Genomic DNA, 20,329 nt, shown 5'->3' on the forward strand with positions numbered 1-20,329 from the left:
GTCATGAGGTTAGAGAGAGATTTTTCAAAATTTGGAGAACAATAAAAACATAGGTGAGGACTTGATTCAGGAAAGAAGGCAAAATAACAAGTGATGCTGAGAAGGGTGAAGGGTCAGGAGTGTAAAGCTAAAAAAGAGACAGAAGAAGAAATGAACATGGAAAAAGAGAAAGACAATCTTAAGGATTAACCCAGAATAAGGTGAGTTGAAAGCCAAGATTGTACAGAGAATTCTTTCTCAATGATTTTATTATTTTTCTATGAAATATGTATATAGCCCTCTGCCTTAGTAAAATTAGTTAATATAGATTTCACCCTCCCCAAAATAAAAATAGTTGAAATTAATATTTTATTTATTTATTTATAAAAAGGAAACATTGACAAAACCACAGGATAAGAGGGGTACAACTCCATACAATTCCCACAACCAGAACTCCGTATCCCATGCCCTCCCTTGATAGCTTTTCTGTTCCTTAACCTTCTGGGAGTATTGACCCAAGGTCATTGTGGGATGCAGAAGGTGGAAGGTCTGGCTTCTGTAATTGCTTCCCCACTGAACATGGTCATAGATAGGTCAATCCATACTCCTAGCCTGCCTCTCTCTTTCCCTAGTGGGGCAGGGTTCTGGGGAAGTGGAGCTCCAGGACACATTAGTGAGGTTCTTTGTCAAAGGAAGTCTAGTTGGCATCCTGCTAGCATCTGGAGCCTGGTGTCTAAAAAGAGAGTTAACATATAAAGCCAAACAAGTTGTTGACAAATCATGAACCTAAAGGCTGGAGTAGTGCAGATGAAGAGTTGGGGGTCCTCCATTTTGTAAATAGCTAGTAGGCATATTTTAGTTATATTCCAAAGGGCCTGTGGCTATACTAGTTTGTTGTTTGTTTGTTTGTTTTCCTGAGCCTGAAATCTGATATGCAGTGGATCCTAGTTATTGTCTGGGGAGATGACATCATGGCTGGAAAAAGGACCAGAAAGCTGAATCAGGGAAGAGAGTAGCTCCCAAGTAAGGGAAAGGTGTATAAATGTTGTTGATTGTAAACCCCATTGATTTGATGTGATCTGGATCCCATATTCAGCTTAGGAGCCTATGTGACCTCTGAATCCCTGTAGATGTGAGCTAACATTCTGTGGTCATACATAGGAACATTGCAAGCTGCTCCAATATCAGGACCCATCTTCCTCAGGTGTGGCATAGAGTATGTTGTCCAACCTCCCTTCAGAGGATGGAACATTCTCTATCGTTTTTGATCCAACTTGAGGGCAAGGTCCTATGGGGGCCCACAAAGGGGTCTTATTTGTTGTTCCTGATAGAGATGACCGGTAACAACGGAGGGTTATGGACTCCAACTCCATCAGGAACCTGAAAGAGAGAAGGGAAATGGGAGGGACATTTGGATATAGCAATATGTATATGTGTGAGTTGGAAAGGAAGAGAAGATGAACCCTTTGAAAAGGTGGCAAATACGTACAAATATAGATAATTGTAGAAATAATAGTTAACCTATATCTGCAACCTTGGGAGAACTGCTGCCGCTTACAATGGAGGGATTGGGGATCCATGGTGGTGAGAAAAGTGCAGAGAGTTGTACCCAGTTATCTTGTAATTTTGTAAATAAATATTAAATCACTAATTTAAAAAACTGGAAATAAATAAAGAAGGAAGTAGGAAAAAAGAATATTTGAGGGATTTAACTGTAGTTGTTAACACGGGTGAGACATGAATTCCAGTGAGCTTTCTGTGTCTACCTGAAGCCAAGGGATTAAAATTCCCAGAGTAGAGTCTCCTGCTCAGCCTACCTAGTCCCAATTATGTACCTAGACTGATTCTTTGGAAAAAAAAAAAGACCAACAGGACCTACTGATAACACAGAAGAGCTCCAGTGGCAGCAAGAAAGGAAATGGCTACAACTCTGAGGAAATCTTCAAAGTGTTCAAAGGGCTTGCCTCCATTCTGAAGGAAGCAATAGAGGAAACACTCAAGGATATAGGAGAACAGACTACACCCCATGAGAGAGCAGGGACTTAACCTAAGACAAAAGTAAAGAGAAAAAAAGCTAACATAGCTGAATTATCATCTGCTTTAACTAAACTATCCACCAAAGTAGCTGAGTACCAGTTGATAATTGAACTACAAACAGTAGCAGAGAATCAAGCTGCAATAGCTGAACTGAAAGCCAAAGATGTTTGAGAACAGAAACATAGTTGCTGAGTCAACAGGCTGCAAGGACCAGAAAGCAGAACTACAGAGGGGGAAGACAGGGAGAGAGAAATAAAGACACTTACAGACCTCATTCACCACTTGTGAAGCATCCCCCAGCAGGTGGGGAGCAGGAACTCAAATGTAGGTACTCGTGAATGGTAATATGTGACCACAACCATGTGTGGCAGAGCGTGGTCCCTTACCTTCGTTATTTTAAAATCTATTGTAATAACAATGAGTACAGCTGTTTCTGGCCCTTTTTTGTTGCCCATGAGCATGTATGATTTTTTTCTAGCCTTTCATTTTGAGCCTATTTCTGTCCTGATGAATCAAAATGAATTCTTGCAGACAATAGATGGCTGGGTTTGCTAATCCATGCTTCCACTCTATGTATTTTAATGGATGAATTAGACCATTGAGATTAAGTGAAATTGCCAATTTAAGATATTTCAAAGGTATTTTATGTAAACCTTATTTGTGTGTATGAGTATGTATTTTATAAATCTAAATACTGATTTTTTAATAAGAATTTCTTTAGAACTTCTTGTAGTACAGGTATGGTAATATTTTTATTTCAGCTATTCCTTGTCTAAAAAGGTCTTTATGGATCCATCCACTCTGAATCAGAGTCTGGCATGCACAATGTTTGAATAATAGCAGTACCAGAAGGAGAAGAGTAGAATACAGGTGAATAAAACATACTGAAAGACATAATAGCAGAGAATTCTCCCCAATTCCCTGAGAGTATATATACATCCAAGAATCAGAGAATCCCAGCTAAAATTAATTCAGACCTATGCACATCAAGACACAGTCTTTTTAAAATGGCAAATATCAAAGAAAAAGAATTCTTAAAGCAGTAAGGGAAAAACAAAAGGCCACATAAGGAAAACTTGTAAGAATATTTGAAGACATCTCAACAGAAGCTATAAAGGCCAAAAGAAAAAGACAAGACATTTACAGAAACGTATAGCTATATAAGCATACATTAGGAAACAAGAAAAACCTCAAATAATCTAACTGAACATCTTAAGGAATTAGAAGTGAAAAGAAAACCCAAAGATAATAGGAGTGAAATAACGAAAGATTGAGCAGAATTAACTGATACTGAAAAGAAATAATATAATAATACAAAATCAATGAATCTAGGAGCTTGTTCTTTGAAAGAGTAAATAAAATTGAAAAACACTTGGCCAGACTGACAAAAAGTAAATAAAGAAAAAAGAAAAGTGAGAGATTTTCATAAATTGAGTAACAAATGAAAGAGGAGAGATCCCAACAAACACCATAGAAATCCAAAACATCATGTACATGCATGTTTATTTATTTATTTGTTTGTTTATTTGACAGACAGAGAAATTTAGAGGGGAGGAGGATATAGAGAAAAACACAAAGAGAAATGCCTGTAGCCCTGCCTCACCATTTGTGAAGTTCTTCCCCTCATGATGCAAGTTGTTTTTTTTGTTGTTGTTGTTCACAAACTAGTATATGCCACCAAACTAGAGAGCCTGGAAGAAATGAATAAGTTCCTTCCCAAATATGAGCAAGGAAGACCTAGAAAAACATGAATTACCAATTACAACCAAAGAAACTGAAGAATTAATTAAGTTTTCCCAAACCTTTAGGCTTGGATGGCCACAAAAGTAAACTCTATAAAATCTTTAAGAAAGAACTACCACCTCTGCTTTACAAGCTTTTCCAAAATATTGAAGACATAGGGACACTTTCATCGACCTTCTATTGAGCCATTTTTGATATAAGATATTTTGATATCACCCAGATATCAAAAGCAGACAGAGATCCAACCAAAAAAAAGGAAACTATAGATGGATGTCCCTGAAGAACATAGATGCTAAGATCTTAAACAAAATTCTAGCAACCCAACTATAGGATACAGCAAAAGTTATACACCATGACCAAGTGGGATTTATCCCAGGGATGTAAGGCTAGTTCAAAATACATAAATAAATAAATGTGATTTATCACATCAACAAAAGGAAATACAAAACCCACATAATTATCATAATAGATACAAATAAATCCTTCAATAAGATCCAAAAACCCTGTATAATCAAGACACAACACAGAAGAGGAATAGATGGGAAATTCTTCAAACTAGTAAAATCCATATTCAGCAATCTAACATCCTACATCACACTCGACGAAGAGAAACTAAAAGCCTTACTTTTACAGTCATGTACAAGATAGGGTTACCCACTTTGTCTATTACTATTCAACATAGTCTTAGGAATCCCTGGAATAGCAATCAGATAAGGTCATCTCTTTTGCAAAATAATGGTTAGAGCTTGAAGCCATGGTGTTGAGTGAGATGTGCCAGAAAGAGAAAGACTGATACCAAATTATCTCACAGTAAAGAAAACCCTAAGGGAGTCTTAGAGTTGGTGTGGCATATTGCACCAAAGCAAAGGACTCTGGGGAAGAAAATAATAGGACAATATGAAGAGAAATTGGGTACAGGGCTAGTGTTGCAGGTGTTTCTTCCCCAGGCACATGCTCTCCGGGTTGGAGAGAACTCAACTGGAGCCATCCTGGGCTGCTGCTTACTCAGTGACTCGGGAGAAAGACCAGGAACTCATGGTGGAGCAGGAACGCAATGCCTTTATTGATCAGAGACAATACCTTTATATATATCTTTAACCAGAAGTGGCAAGTGGGAAAAGGAAATGGCTAGGAGAGGGGGTGGAGAAAAGAAGGTAGAAAGCTTCCATAGCAGCTGCTGTGAAGGTTCTAACCAGTGGGATTAACCAATACCCTGTAGGCAGGGCAGGTCTCAGGCAAAACAATGATTATGTAAATAGACTACAGCATCAGTGCAGGGGGGCTGCCTGACAACTGGGATCCTATTGTGCCTCCTAGACATAAACCAAGGGGAGAAGATAGGCTATGCCTATGTACTCAAGACTGTGCTATAAACTATTGACCCACTAGTAAAGTTAAATAAATAAGTAAAGTTTTAGAAATCTCCAAACATAAAATACTTTCTGTTCAAACACCTCAGTTTATATGTATCACTTAAAGTCAAAAGCTGTTTTATTTATATCAAGTCACTTAAGATTCATTTTTCATTAAAAAAAAAGTTCTGAGCCCAGTAATGAGGCCCCATATCTATGGACATCTAATCTTTGACAAAGGGGCCCAGACTATTACATGGGGAAAGCAGAGTCTCTTCAACAAATGGTGTTGAAAACAATGGGTTGAAACATGCAGAAGAATGAAACTGAATCACTGTATTTCACCAAATACAAAAGTAAATTCCAAGTGGATCAAGGACTTGGATGTTAGACCAGAAACTATCAGATACTTAGAGGAAAATATTGACAGAACTTTTTTCCGCATAAATTTTAAAGACATTTTCAATGAAACGAATCCAATTACAAGGAAGACTAAGGCAAGTATAAACCTATGGGACTACATCAAATTAAAAAGCTTCTTCACAGCAAAAGAAACCACTACCCAAACCAAGAGACCCCTCACAGAATGGGAGAAGATCTTTACATGCCATACATCAGATAAGAGTTTAATAACCAACATATATAAAGAGCTTGCCAGACTCAACAACAAGACAACAAATAACCCCATCCAAAAATGGGGGGAGGACTTGGACAGAATATTCACCACAGAAGAGATCCAAAAGGCCGAGAAACACATGAAAAAATGCTCCAAGTCTCTGATTGTCAGAGAAATGCAAATCAAGACAACAATGAGATATCACTTCACTCCTGTGAGAATGTCACACATCAGAAAAGGTAACAGCAGCAAATGCTGGAGAGGGTGTGGGGTCAAAGGAACCCTCCTGCACTGCTGGTGGGAATGTAAATTGGTCCAACCTCTGTGGAGAACAGTCTGGAGAACTCTCAGAAGGCTAGAAATGGACCTACCCTATGACCCTGCAATTCCTCTCCTGGGGATATATCCTAAGGAACCCAACACATCCATCCAAAAAGATCTGTGTACACATATGTTCTTGGCAGCACAATTTGTAATAGCCAAAGCCTGGAAGCAACCCAGGTGTCCAACAACAGATGAGTGGCTGAGCAAGTTGTGGTATATATACACAATGGAATACTACTCAGCTGTAAAAAATGATGACTTCACCGTTTTCAGCTGATCTTGGATGGACCTTGAAAAAATCATGTTGAGTGAAATAAGTCAGAAACAGAAGAATGAATATGGGATGATCTCACTCTCAGCCCGAAGTTGAAAAACAAGATTAGAAAAGAAAACACAAGTCGAACCTGAAATGAAATTGGAGTATTACACCAAAGTAAAAGACTCTGGGGTGGGTGGGTGGGTGGGTGGGGAGAATACAGGTCCATGAAAGATGATGAATGACATAGTGGGGGTTGTATTGTTAAATGGGAATCTGGGGAATGTTATGCATGTACAAACTATTGTATTTACTGTTAAAAAAATAAAATAAAATAAAATAAAATAAAAAACATAAATTAAAAAAAAAAGAGACTAGAAGACAGCATAATAGCTACACAAAATATTTTTATGCCTGGGCATCAAGTCCCAGTTTTATTCCTGGACACAACCAGAAGCCAGACATGAACAGTGCTCTTATCTATCTATCACCTCTCATTGTATGATTAACTATCTCTCTCATTCAATAATTAATTAATTAAAAAATCTAGGAGATTTCTAAAATAAAGTAATAATACAATCATTCCAGTTACTCAGTTAAGGATGACATTGAAGGTTAGGGCAGACACTGTAATGGGTTTGCAAATAGTTTCCATGCCTGAGGCTCTGAGCTCCCAGGTTCAATGCCCTCACACTCTCAACCTCACCACCAACCTATTCAGAGTTGAGCATTGCTCTAGTTAAAAAATGTGTGTGTAAAAAAAGTTTAGGTCCTGGAAGAGGATAGGAGAGGACCTACTGGGGGTTGTATTGTGTGGAAAGCTGAAAAATGTTATGCATGTACAAACTATTATATTTACTGTTGACTGTAAAACACTAATCCCCCAATAAAGAAATTCTAAAAAAGTAAAAAAAAAAAAAAGTTCTGTATTTAGCCACTGGGCATGCTTTCTAAACCCTTAACCTCTAGGGATAACTGATGACCACTTCTGTAGGATTAACACATGGGCTTTAAACAAAATGTTTGTGCATGGCAAATTTGAACACAATTAAAAGGGAAGGAACTTAAAATTTCATGAAGTTTGCAGAGGTATAGAACAAATCTATTTTGCATAATCTTGCCAATATGTATTTTTGTAACTACCAATATACTTAGCAGAATTGGAACTATAACTTATCTTCTTTATTATGTAGTTAAGTTGCTTGTAAAGAAGTAGCTGTTATCCAATTAAAATGTGTTTACATTAAATTTTCACAGTAATCAAATTAACATTGTTCTGTTCACAACAGATGTTATACAAGACTCTTTCTATACAATCTACTACAGCATAAGATTCTGTCTGGAAAATCCACTCTGATTCTGTTCTAAACTTTATCTCTTGTTTTCTGTTACCTAACATTTGAAATCACTTAGTTACTGACAATTAAGATCAGAGACGGAGAAAAGTAAATGAAGAAAAAAAAATACTTATATATCCTATTTTCTGCTTATACAAAAGGACAGTTTTTTTTTTTTTTTTAAAAATATGGAACGCTTCACGAATTTGTGTGTCATCCTTGCGCAGGGGCCATGCTAATCTTCTCTGTATCGTTCCAGTTTTAGTATATGTGCTGCCGAAGCGAGCACACAAAAGGACAGTTTTTTAGATCCTTTAAATGCTTATAGTCTATGTCACTGGTTTGAAAAGAATTCATGGCTAAAAGCAGTTTAAAAAAATGAAAGAGCACTCTGCACTTTAGGTAGTTAAAATAATACTTACGGGCCACTGAATAAAAGTCATAAAATCAGGAGTGGGGTGGTGGCACAGCGGGTTAAGTGCACGTGGCACAAAGCGCAAGGACTGACATAAGGATCCCGGTTTGAGCCCCCAGCTCCCCACCTGCAGGGGAGTCGCTTCACAAGTGGTGAAGTAGGTCAGCAGGCGTATGTCTTTCTCTCCCCCTTTCTGTCTTCCCCTCCTCTCTCCATTTCTCTGCCTATCCAACAACAACTACATCAATATCCCCAAGAATGTTAAACAACAAGGGCAACAAAAGGGAAAATAACTAAATAAATATATTAAAAAATTAAAGTTATAACATTTCAGAAAAATGCTGACTTATGTGTAAAATTGTTATAAATTTGGTATCATTAATTTGTCTGATTTTAAAGCTTACAAATATTGTGCAGTGCTTTTTTTCTTTCTTTTTTAATTTTTTCTTTTTTAATATTTACTTATTTATGTATTCACTTTTGTTGCCCTTGTTGTTTTGTGTTGTAGTTATTATTGTTGTCATCGTTATTGGATAGGACAGAGAGAAATGCAGAGAAGAGGGGAAGACAGAGGGGGCGAGAAAGATAGACACCTGCAGACCTGCTTTACCGCTTGTGAAAGGACTCCCCTGAAGTTGAGGAGTCGGGGGCTTGAACCGGGATCCTTACGCTGGTCCTAGCACTTTGTGCCACCTGCGATTAACCCGCTGCGCTACCGCCCCACTCCCCAATACTGTTTTCTTTCAACCAACTACTTTCATAAACAATGTAAAAGAAAAAGTATTAATGAAAGAAATCGTAATTTAATGTGAATTTTTTGGTACTAAATAAAATGGTTAATTGCTTGTCTACATGATGAGTTGAGTAAAAAACTATACCTGGAATATAAGTTCTACCTAAAACATGACTCTAAATTAAAATTGTAGTAAAATGTAGCTTCCAAGTAAAATAGGACATTGAAGATATAGTAATTACTCTTTTTTTAAATTACCTTCATTTATTTGATGGAAACAGCCAGAAATGGAGAGGTTGGGGGAGAGATAGAGAGACACCTGGCAGCCCTGCTTCACCACTTATGAAACTTTCCCCCTGCAGGTGGGAAGCAGGGTCTTGAACTCAGGTCCATCGGCATTATAACATGTGTGCTTAACTGAGTGTACCACCACCTGGCCCCCAGCAATTACTTTTCTAAATGAGCTACATTTCTCATACACACAGAAGGCTCAAATATATATATATATAATTAGAAAATAAAAAAGCACTGCACCTTATATAAAATATTGAGACTAGACACCAACGAAATATACACTATTGTTGATTAACAAATTGAAGAGATAACAAAGTAAAATCAAGTTCATAGTAAGAGTGATAAACCCTGGAATATACCTGACCTCTAATCAGCTCTCAAATGTCATTTCGTGTCACCCTCAACCCTCTCTAAATCATTAAACTCTGATAATGGTGGTGGACTTCTACTGCTAAATTTCTCATTCTCAGGGTTGAGATGTCTTTCTCCAGCTTTTTTCAGGCCAGTTCTTCTCTCCTCACTCCTCAAATCTTTACTGAAATGTATTCCATCATCAGCCCCAGCTGCCCAGGCTAATGTCATGTACTAGATCCTGTACAAATGAATTCTGAAATACTTTTTCATAGACTCCTATGTGTTTGCCTTAGAAAACTTGTCCCAGTTTGAAATTTTATAGTAAATTTGATGTATCTTATATCTTCCATCATCTCACTTGATTCTCACTTCAACTTTTCTTTCCTCCACTGTTGCCTCCCTCTAACTGGACATTTCCAGTTCAGCAGAGATACTCAGAGATACAAATTGTTGAATAACTAGATACTCCACACTTAATAAGTTATCTGCAACTTCATAGAGGGTGAAATAAATGCTTTCTGAGTAATTTATTAGTAAAGCTTTTGGATAAATGACAGTCCTTGAAATTTTTAACAAAATATCTATATGAGTTTCAAGAAAAAAATTATATTTTTATATAACAGATAGCATTGACTTGGATAGTGTGCTACACTGTCATGTGTGTGAGCCAGGTTCGAGTTTGGCCACCACCACATTTAAGGAAGCTACATTACTGTGGTCTCTCTCTCTCTCCTCTCTCCCCTCTACTTAAGCAAACAAAAAATTTACATTATACAGAATGAAGCCAACTCTTCAGATTTTCAACTGAGACATTTAATATGAACTCAGGAAAACAAAGAGCTGGGGGATAGCTCACCTGGTAGATTATACACTTTTCCTTATATGAGGCCACAGGTTTGAGTCCCAGAACCATATGTGAGAACTGCATTAAAGAGGAAAGTGTCATGGATTGTGGAGTAATATTGTGGCATCTTACCCCACCCCTATCTCTCCATTTCTCTCTCTCTCTCTTTCTCTCATCAAAATGAACAAAAATAATTTAAACATTGTCCTAAGAACTATTAAACAGTACGTTTGTGAGGTATTAGATTCATCAAAAATATGAAAGTAAATAAAATAAGGGTGCTATAATGCCTAGTTTACACTAAATGGTCTTTAATTGAAAGTTCTATTCACCTTCATCCATTTACAATAAAGTAAATGTGTCTTATATCATCCATCATCTATTAAACTTGTATTTAAACTGAGGAGATTTGACATAATGGGCAGTAAAAAAGCCCCTTAGAGTTTTGTGTTGTATTTTGTTTCAATCTTGTTTATACTGGTTGTTCAGAATTTATACCATTTTCCTATAATTATACCTAAAGAGTAAATGTTGTCATTAACCTTATAAATATTATTTGTATTTATACATTCAAATTGTTATAGATTAATCCCTCCTTTTTTTTTAAGTTAAAAAAATCAGATTAGCAAGATAACCATACAATTCAAGAATCTACTTGGTATTAGACAAGAAATGTGAATGAGTCTACTTATTTACCATTTTTTAATGATAGACCATGTCATAATTTCTAATACTAGGAAGCATGTCAATACTGCAAAATGATGCAAAATGTTACATGAGTCTGTAGGTGATTAGTTGTATGATTTTGATCAGATTCTCTTTACATTTAAACAATCAAAAGACTCCAAGCACCAATACATCTAACAATAGGAATAAGATTTTAAAATAACCACTATTTAAGAGAATTAGAGCTCAAAACATAAACCAGATAAGTTTTTAAGACTTCCAGGTCAGAATTTATCTCAAAATGCTCATAATGCAGGTACAAACATTTTAACTCCAGAAATAGATTTGTCTTGGCAATCATAATACTAATTTTTCATTTCTGGGGAGGGGTGAGGAAAAATGGACAAAACAAAGAAACACACACACACACACAAAAGCCTCAGAAGTCAAGAAAGAAAAAAAAGAAAGTTTGGCAAATCTTGTTATAAACTACGATAGTTATTAAACATGTGATCACAACCTACCTTCTGGGTACCAAGGCTTTGTGTGGGGAGGCCACTCTTTCTCTTCAAGACAAAATGACTTGTAATCAGGACAGCAATCAGAATTTTCCCTTTCACAGAATTTATCACAGTAACACACTGCATTCACCTCATAGAACTGAGTGACACAGCCATCATCTCTGTCTTCACAACAACCAAAACTTCTACAGTATTGCCCTTTGAAAATGGTTCTTTTGAATCTAGTACCTTGCAGAATGGTGTCATTTCTAGAGAAATCTGCTCCTGGGCCCACTTCCCTTCCAGTAAAATACATTTGCTCCATCCAAATTTCTGTGGTAAAATAAAAGAATACAAAGATTTTATATCCAGTCCACATTCTCTTGCGATCAGGTGTGATATCCACTTTTCATTATATCCGATACCCTTGGCCTTGGGGACTTCTCCTTGGAGACTGAATTCTGATCATTAAGACAAACCAGCTTGAATCTTGAAATTGATCCTTTACTTGAACTGTGTATACTTCATGTGGTTAAATATTAATCAAGAATTTCAATGTTTGCCCAAGATAATATAAGTGCTAAAATAAGACCATTGCCATTGCTCCAAAGTTAAAATTTTACAAAACTTAGATCTTGCAAAAATATTTCAACACCATAAAATACATAAAATCTTATGGACTGTAAGTACAATGAATATTGCTTGCCTCTAAATAATCTAGATTCTTAAATCAAAGTTTATCTGGAATATAAATCCAAATTATAGCTGTAATAACCACTGGTAAAGTGTAGGAAATTCAACAGTCAAAAACACAATCATTCACTTACTTTCACTGTAACAAAAATCCAGGCTCTCAAGAGGCTGCCTGCAAGGATCTGTCATGTCAATAACAGCTGTATTAAATCATGTCTAGTCACATACCGGCTTGATTTTCCATTTGTACCCCATCTACCTACAAGAATCATTTTGATTCTACAGCTTAGTTGGGGCCTAATCTGGCTAGAAATTCCTTGAGGATGACCTTGGTTCTATCCACATGACCCCCTACCTGGCATCAGTGGGAGAGCCTGCAGTATCTGGAGGGCAGAGTTTATAGTCAAGAAAAGTCAGTAAGCTATACTAAAGAGTTGCAGGGGAGGAAGTTATGAAGGCAACTCAAAGGTCAACATGCCTTTAGTGTTTTTGTATAGCTATGCATTTTCAGTGACTTTTGCTACATGTACTTATTCATTAACTAAAATAACTCTCTTTGAATTGTGGAAAAATAACCAACAGACGATGATTCAGCAAGTGTTGAGTAGCCTAGCAGAACTTTTCTTGACAATAAGAAATTCTGGACTCTGGTCCGTGAGCTATTCTTTAATTGGCTTTATAACTTCAAGTTGACTAACTACTTATCTAGTCTTCTGAACTATTTCTTTGAAGGATCTTGAACTAGAGAGATAAACTATTAGTGTGCTGAGTTTTCAATAAGTTACCACCTTATTCCAGACCCAAGTAGAGCTCTGGTTTATTTATCTTCATATCTATTTATCTGGTTTATTTATCTTCATATCTATTTATCTGGTTTATTTATCTTCATATCTTCTCCCATAATAAGCGAATAAATAAATAAATATTTAAAGATAATATGAGTATTTAAAGATAATATGAATATCTTTGTTAAGTTTTGTTTCTGACCATACCCATTACAAAGTAAGACAAACTAAGGCCAACTAATCTGAACCCACACAAACTGACACGACTCCAGTTTATAAGTGAAGTATAAGGAATTTATTCTTAAGTTTGAAAGAGTGAAAATAAGGCTAGTACTCAGACCTAACAAAGAAACGACACCAAAAGACAAATCTAAGCTGAGTGATCCCAGGCCGGTACCAAATCTGGTCCTGTCACTCTGAGACAACCAGGCTTGAAATTCACCCTCCTTTAGAGAGAAAAGTGAAGGGGGGTCTGCATGATTGGGGTGGTCTGTATGTCCTTGCTAATTTATCTTTGGGGTAAGTTTCAAGGAGAACATTCTATTCTTAACTTCCAGGGAGGAAGCAAGTAGTTTTACAGAAGCCAAATGGACAAGTTAACATATAGCTGAGAGAGCAGGGGTTGCAGGGTATGCAGTTTCAAGGTAAGCATATCTGCCAGGTGCAGAGCTGAAGCAATTAGTGCATTAGTGTAATTTCTTCTTATCTAGTTTCTAAGAGATCTTCTCTACATCAATGAACTAGTCCAAATTTGGGGAATTCTGTTCTCTCACATCTTCACCTCCAAAGACCAATTCTTGAGTCAACCCTTACAATTGTTCCCTGACTTTAAGCCATAAAATATGAGTCACTTTTATCTCCATTTTCCCACTAGCTTTAACTGTCATTCTGTCAGATAGTCCCTTTTATTTTAACCATTACATCATCTTACTATTATTCACTGCAATCTACTTCTCTAATCCAAAACTTGCTACCTTTATTTCTTTGTCATTTACTGAGTTACCACAATATTGCAAAATGCTGCCTTACATTCCTACCTACTTTTGCCAATCACTTCCTGGCATTCAATTCCTACAGCAATCTTTCCCATGCATGAATATTCTGCAGTCTTCATCACTGTATAGGAAACCTGCTAAGAACAGAAGTCTAAAAGTTATACAAGTCAAGTTCAAGTCATAGTTTCAACACTGTCTAGTAGCAAGTGTTTGGGAAAGTGATTTTCTGAGTCTACTTCTCATCAGCAAACTTTATATAATAATAATATGGGTATTAATACATCAAGTTTATAAGAAATTTAAATTATATAATACTCAAAACACATATATTAAATAATTCTTTGGATTACAAAATGCACTTTATCCTCTGATAATTACATCTCAATTTAACTAAATCACTTTTTACTTTATTTATTTTAAACAAATGTGTTTATTTAAATACATTTATATATTTTATTAATACTTATTGGGTAAAGATAGAGAGAAATTGAGAGAAGTAAACAGAAAGACACCTGCAGCCCTACTTCACTGTTTGAGAAGCTTTCCCTCTGCAGGAGGGAACCAGGGGACTTGAACCTGGGTAATTACACATTGTAACAGGTGCAATTAACTGAATGTGCCACCACCCGGTTCCAATTCACCATTTTTAAATTGACAAAAATTTTCTAAAGACACTGAAAGAAACTCATATTGAAAATGATATATCTGACACAAATTTTCTTTCTCCTTTAGACCAGTTACCAGTAGGTAATGACTTTTTTTATCCTGGCTGGGATGTATTGTATCACAGACTCATAGAGGATAGAGGATAGAGATCCATCTAAACATCTTTGCTGGGCAGAAAGTAGCAGAAAAACATCTGTTCAAATCATCTATAAAAACTCTGATTATAGGGAGTCGGGCTGTAGCGCAGCGGGTTAAGCGCAGGTGGCGCAAAGTACAAGGACCGGCATAAGGATTCCGGTTCGAACCCCGGCTCCCCACCTGCAGGGGAGTCGCTTCACAGGTGGTGATGCAGGTCTGCAAGTGTCTATCTTTCTCTCCTCCTCTCTGTCTTCCCCTCCTCTCTCCATTTCTCTCTGTCCTATCCAACAACGACAACAACAATAATAACTACAACAATAAAACAACAAGGGCAACAAAAGGGAATAAATAAATAAAATAAATAATAAAAAACTCTGATTATAAACACTGATTTAGACATATTGCAAGTTTTTTCCCCTTGGAAATTAACAAGGCATTCAAGAAAAACATGAAATGTGTTCTTCTGAATTACTAGCACTACAAAAATAGTCTGTGATAGTAAGTGACTTTATGTGAAATAACTAAATTTTAGCTCACCTTTGAGAGTTTGAAATCTTATTTCTTTACCTTGACAAGAGATCTATGGTAAATGTGTGTGGTGACAAAAAAATGACTAAATAAGATAACAAGAAAAGGGGCTTCTACAGAGGTTATGTTGGAATTTCATTGCCTTTATATGAATATGGAGAAGTCATACAAACTTCATAATGACAAGCCAGGAAAAAAAAAAACCTGAATAGAACTAAAAATAAATAAATAAATAACAGACTAAAGCTTATAAGAGGGGAAAGTTGTAATTGTAAGAATAAAGATTTCTTTCACATAAAAATCAATTTTCAATATATTCAAACTTCAAATAATGTGAAAAACAAAAACTTACTTCTAAAGTCAGTGAGCATTTCTTTTGAGAGGGTTGGGTGGTGGTGCACCTGGTTGAGCGCACACATTATAATGAATAAGGATTGGGATTCAAGCCCCTGGGTCCCCAGCTCAGGGGAGAAAACTTTGCAAGTGGTGAAGCAATGCAGCAGATGTCTCTCCTTCTCCTTTTCTATCTTCCCTTTGCCCTTCAAGTTTTGTCTCTATCCAATAGATAAATAAAAAAAAACAAACAAATAAATAAAATTTTTGTTTAAGTAAAAAGCACTTCTTTGAAGGAGCAAGAAATAGTTTGGCACTGGGACCTCAAAGAACACAAGTCTACTGCCTCTAGGCCAACTTTTTGGTTCTTTTTATTTAAGGTAGAAAGAGACAAAGAAAAAGAGAGACATCTCAATCATCTGTGGAGCTCCCTTCAAATGACATGGTTCTCCAGTGTGGTGGCAGAGTGTGTGTCTGGGGCCTCAAGCAAAGCATAAAGGCTTGTGCTCTACCAGACAAACTACCCTGCTGTAGCGATTTCCATTAATGTTTAATTTCACAGGAGACATGTAAAAAACAAGAAATAGTACCCCCATCTCACTCTCTTAGCAATACTTCCAGCAGTATGTTTTTTTTGGGGGGGCAGTTTAAATTACTCATCAATTTATTAAAAATGAAAAAAAAGTGCATTCTAAATATATTCCAGGCACTGAAACATACTGGGGATGCATAGATTGATAAAAACTAATTGTAACCTTAAAAAACAACCCAGAATCACTAAGGAAGTTAATTTGTGAAGAAATCACTTCAGCAAGATTTGACGAGATTCTAACAAGGATTTTTAGGGTATTTAGTGAGGACACAGAGGAGGTAATAGCCAATCCCTCCTGTTGGAATTAGGAAAGGCAATATACTAAAGTGATATTTCAGTTGAATTTTAAGATGCTTGGTGTCAAAAGCAGGCAGGATTTCTAGAGTGAGAAACAATAGAACTAATGGCCTATGTGAAATACTGCTAGGGAATCACATCCCTGTGTGCTTTGAATGACAATTACAAATGGCATTGTCGTCTTAATTTCTCTTTCTGATAGTTTTATTAAACTGTGGAAATACAAAAGAATTTTTTGTTGTTTTTAGTATTGATACTGTATCCTATGGCTTACTCACTTTATTTCTTACTTTGACAATATTTTTGTAGCATCTCTAGGTTTTCTATAGATAGTTGTTCTATTTTGGGTGCCATCTATAGTTCCTTGTCTAATCATTTTTATAAGGACATCAGTTTTTACTTATCTATTTTTGTGGAGAATAGGCCTCTGATATGGGCGATTTCACAACTTGAATGTCACCTTTTCATTCATATAGAAAAACAGAGAAAGACAATACAACATCAAAGTTTCTTCCAGTGTCAAGCCTCTGCCGTGCAGCCTGAGCTTCAACCTGGCTGTTGCATAAGTTACCATGAAGCAGCCTGGCTTGTGAGTTACCTCTATATCATAACTTCAAAGTTTTTTTTTTTTTTTTTTGCCTCCAGGGTTATTGCTGGGTCTCAGTACCTGCACTACGAGTCCACTGCTCCTGGAGGCCATTCTTTCCCATTTTGTTGCCATTGTTGTTGCCATTATTGTTATTGTTGCCATTGATGTTGTTGTTGTTGGATAGGACAAAGAGAAATCTGGAAAGGAGGAGAGACAGAGGGGGAGATAAAGATAGACACCTGCAGACCTGCTTCACCGCCTGGAAGCTCCCCCTGCAGGTGGGGAGCCAGGAGCTCTAACTGGAGTCCTTGTGCCTGTCCTTTAGTCCTTGTGCTTTGCGCCATGTGCGCTATTGACAGACTGCCCCGCCCCCACCCCCCACTCCCGAGCAAATTTCAGCTTTTAAAGTATGCTAACATATTCAGTCCTGTGTGACCACAGGCGTAAACTCATCTAGTAACAAGAACCAGGCAGCCTGAAGGTGTGCCCAAGGCAAAAATTAGAACTGCTGCTGATTTCAGAGGTATAGTAGTGAATTGTAGAAAACTAGGTGAGATCTCCCAATGCATGTCACCAAACTTGAAAAGGATCTTAGAGGTAGCTGTTACCCTCCAAGATCTCTAAAAAGGATTTGAGTGGAACCTCAACAATGAATTCTACCCCTCGGGCTGCAGTTATGGAGATTAGCTAATTGACCTCCTTGACAAAAATAACTGAGTTGTTTGGGTATGTTGCCTCCCTGAAGGTGACAGCTCTTTAAGTGCTATTTCTGTGTTGGTTACAGCCCCGGTGGGAATATAACTCCCCTATACCCAAGGAACCAGGCAATCAAGGCAGTTTCCCCTGGGAAGCAACTGCATAAACCAGAGCACCAGATTAAAAAAAAAAAAATCTGGGGCACCAGATGCATGTAGAAATTCCCCTGTAGGAGATTCTGGCAATGTAGAGCAGTTTAAAGTGTGAAGATAACACCAGGAGAGAGAGAGAAAGAGAGAGAGAGAGAGAGAGAGAGAGAGAGAGAGAGAAAGAGAGAGAGAGAGGATTCCTGCAAAGTTTAGTAAACAGAGTGTAGATGCTTCCAGCAGCCTCAGGCTACACAGAGTAGCCCAAGAGGCCCCTGCCCTTCACCATTCCAGAGCTTTAAAATTAACAAATGGACCTCTTTTAAATACTGTCTGGTTGCTTTTTGAAAAAAAATTGCTTCTGGGGACCAGGTGGTGGCATACCTGGTTGAGCATACATGTTACAGTGCACAAGGACTGGGTTCAAGCCCCCAGTTCCCACCTGCAATGGCAAAGCTTCACAAAGGGTGAAGCAGTGCTGCAGATGTCTCTCTCTCTCCCTCCCCCCTCCCATCTCCCTATGCCTCTCAATTTCTGGCTGTCTCTATCCAATAAATAAATAAAGATGATTTTTAAAAATTTTAAATAACACTTAAAATGCTTCTGTTCTGGACCATGGGATAAGAGAGTATTAAATAATATAAACTCTTTGAGGGGTTCTTCTTATGTTATCACAGCCACAAAGTTTAGGTAGGTGAAATCCTATAGGTTTACAAAGCTATGTGTTTTATTGCCTTGCCATTTAGATTTAGGTCTTAAAAGATGGGGTGCAATACACGACAACCAGGCTGGGATCCTGGTCCATAATGGTGGAAAAAACCTTAGAAGGGCATGGTGATGGCACATGGATTTGAGAGCACAAGACACAAAAAGCAAGGATCCGGGCTGGAGCTCGTCTACCCAACTCCAGGGGGATTGCTCCACAAATGGTGAAGCAGGTCTACAGGTGTTCATCTTTATCTCTTCCTCTCTGTCTCCCCCTCATCTCTCAATTTCTTTCTTTCTGATCCAATAAACAGGAAAAAGTAGCCACCAGGAACAGTGGATTCGTAGTGCAGGCATGAAATCCCAGCTATAACCCTGAAGACAAGAAAAAAAGAAAAGAAAAAAAAACTAGTTTGGGAGAGTGTCTTGCAGACACCTATAATAGGGAGATGAGAAATTGTACCTATGTGTCAACAACTGCGCTATAAACCATTAGTACCCCCCACCATCAAGTGAAAATATGTTAATGTGAGTGAATTGTATGGGTATGGACTCTGCTTGTTAGGAAGCTCTGGAATTCCTCAAGATTATGCACCAGGTAATGAATTTTTATGACATGATTGTGTCTTACATTTCACCTTTAGCAGGCTCATTTTTGTTTTTTTCTTACCTGTCTGATATGAAGGAGTGCCTTCACTGTTCTTTAGATTCTTCATAGAAAAGAGTTATTATGTAAATATAGATTTAATGTGTCTGTGGTAGGAGGTAAGGTTTGGATTATTTTAGTCATATTTTGAATCCAAGTCTTCTTTTGTAACCAGTTTCAATGTGCAAATTCACAGGAACTCTGATTCTGTGGCATCTATTTACTTGCAATAATTCATCCTGAATTTACATAACTCACAGACTGTCCATGCTTACAAGCTCTTTAATTAACACATATATAATTGTGGTCATTACATGTTACAGATTAAAATTATTAAATTAAATCTTAGAATTAAAAGTATTAAGTATAAGTGGATAAACAACTCTCCAGGTCTTACCCTGAGAATGATTTTTCTGGTGTAAGCAATGAGATAGTATCAAGTTGAAAAAAATGTAACTGCTAAAGTCACACATTCAGAAGCAGTTTCACTTTCCAATCACTTTTTTCCCTTCGCTTGCCTGTTAATTTTCTATGGTTTATTCATGGATTCAGAACCTTCATGATTTATGATGTTGTTGCGGGAGAATTAAGCCAGGCAGGAAAATTCTATAAGGCAGTGCAACTGTTAAGAAAAGGTTTCAGAAACTTTCTGACTTCTGCAAGAGGTTAATCATTTAAACTGAGGGTTATAGAGCCCCAGGAAGTTAAAATAAAACCATTTGCTCACCCTTTATCAAAAGTAAACCACATTCCTGCCTTTGTTTTTCTTACAACTCAAAGTTAAGTAGTATTTATTCTGAAAAAAAAGAAATTTAGAGTGAGGTGGAGTGGCAGGGACTTCCCCCTCCCCATGGGTTCTAACACTAAATCTTATTTCCATCTTTTGAGATCTTGCTTAAGATTACATCAGAAAATTTGCATCTTCCCTCTGATGTTGGCTGTCTCTTATATCTGCATCCCGTCACCAGCAAGTCTAAGAGGCCTCCCTGTGCTCAAGTACACCTATTCAGCATTTCCCTTTAAAGTTTAGCTACCTCCCAGCTGAAAGGAGGTCAATTTCAGAGTATGTT

General features: G+C 37.1%; 1 protein-coding gene and 1 non-coding gene across 6 annotated transcripts in view; both read right to left on the reverse strand.

Annotated features, from left to right (window-relative positions):
- Positions 1-12,492, reverse strand: part of TINAG (tubulointerstitial nephritis antigen) — a 75,435-nt gene extending 62,943 nt beyond the window's left edge. Inside the window, exons 1-3 of one of the 5 annotated variants that reach the window (XM_060190014.1) lie at positions 12,407-12,489; positions 12,278-12,325; positions 11,475-11,783 (exon numbers count right to left, since the gene is read on the reverse strand). In XM_060190014.1, coding sequence (XP_060045997.1) covers positions 11,475-11,775 — 301 coding nt within the window. In that variant the 5' untranslated portion in view covers positions 11,776-11,783; positions 12,278-12,325; positions 12,407-12,489. Of the gene's footprint in view, positions 1-11,474; positions 11,977-12,277 lie in introns of those variants that run through there. The other 4 variants (XM_016185314.2, XM_016185317.2, XM_016185316.2 and 1 more) reach the window with 4 other exon arrangements.
- LOC132538396 (U6 spliceosomal RNA) lies at positions 7,827-7,933 on the reverse strand. The gene has a single exon (XR_009549764.1). It is a non-coding gene; the product is annotated as a U6 spliceosomal RNA (small nuclear RNA).
- Positions 12,493-20,329: the final 7,837 nt, after the last annotated feature.

This window comes from Erinaceus europaeus, chromosome 4, assembly GCF_950295315.1.
Source record: "Erinaceus europaeus chromosome 4, mEriEur2.1, whole genome shotgun sequence".
NCBI lineage: Eukaryota > Metazoa > Chordata > Mammalia > Eulipotyphla > Erinaceidae > Erinaceus > Erinaceus europaeus.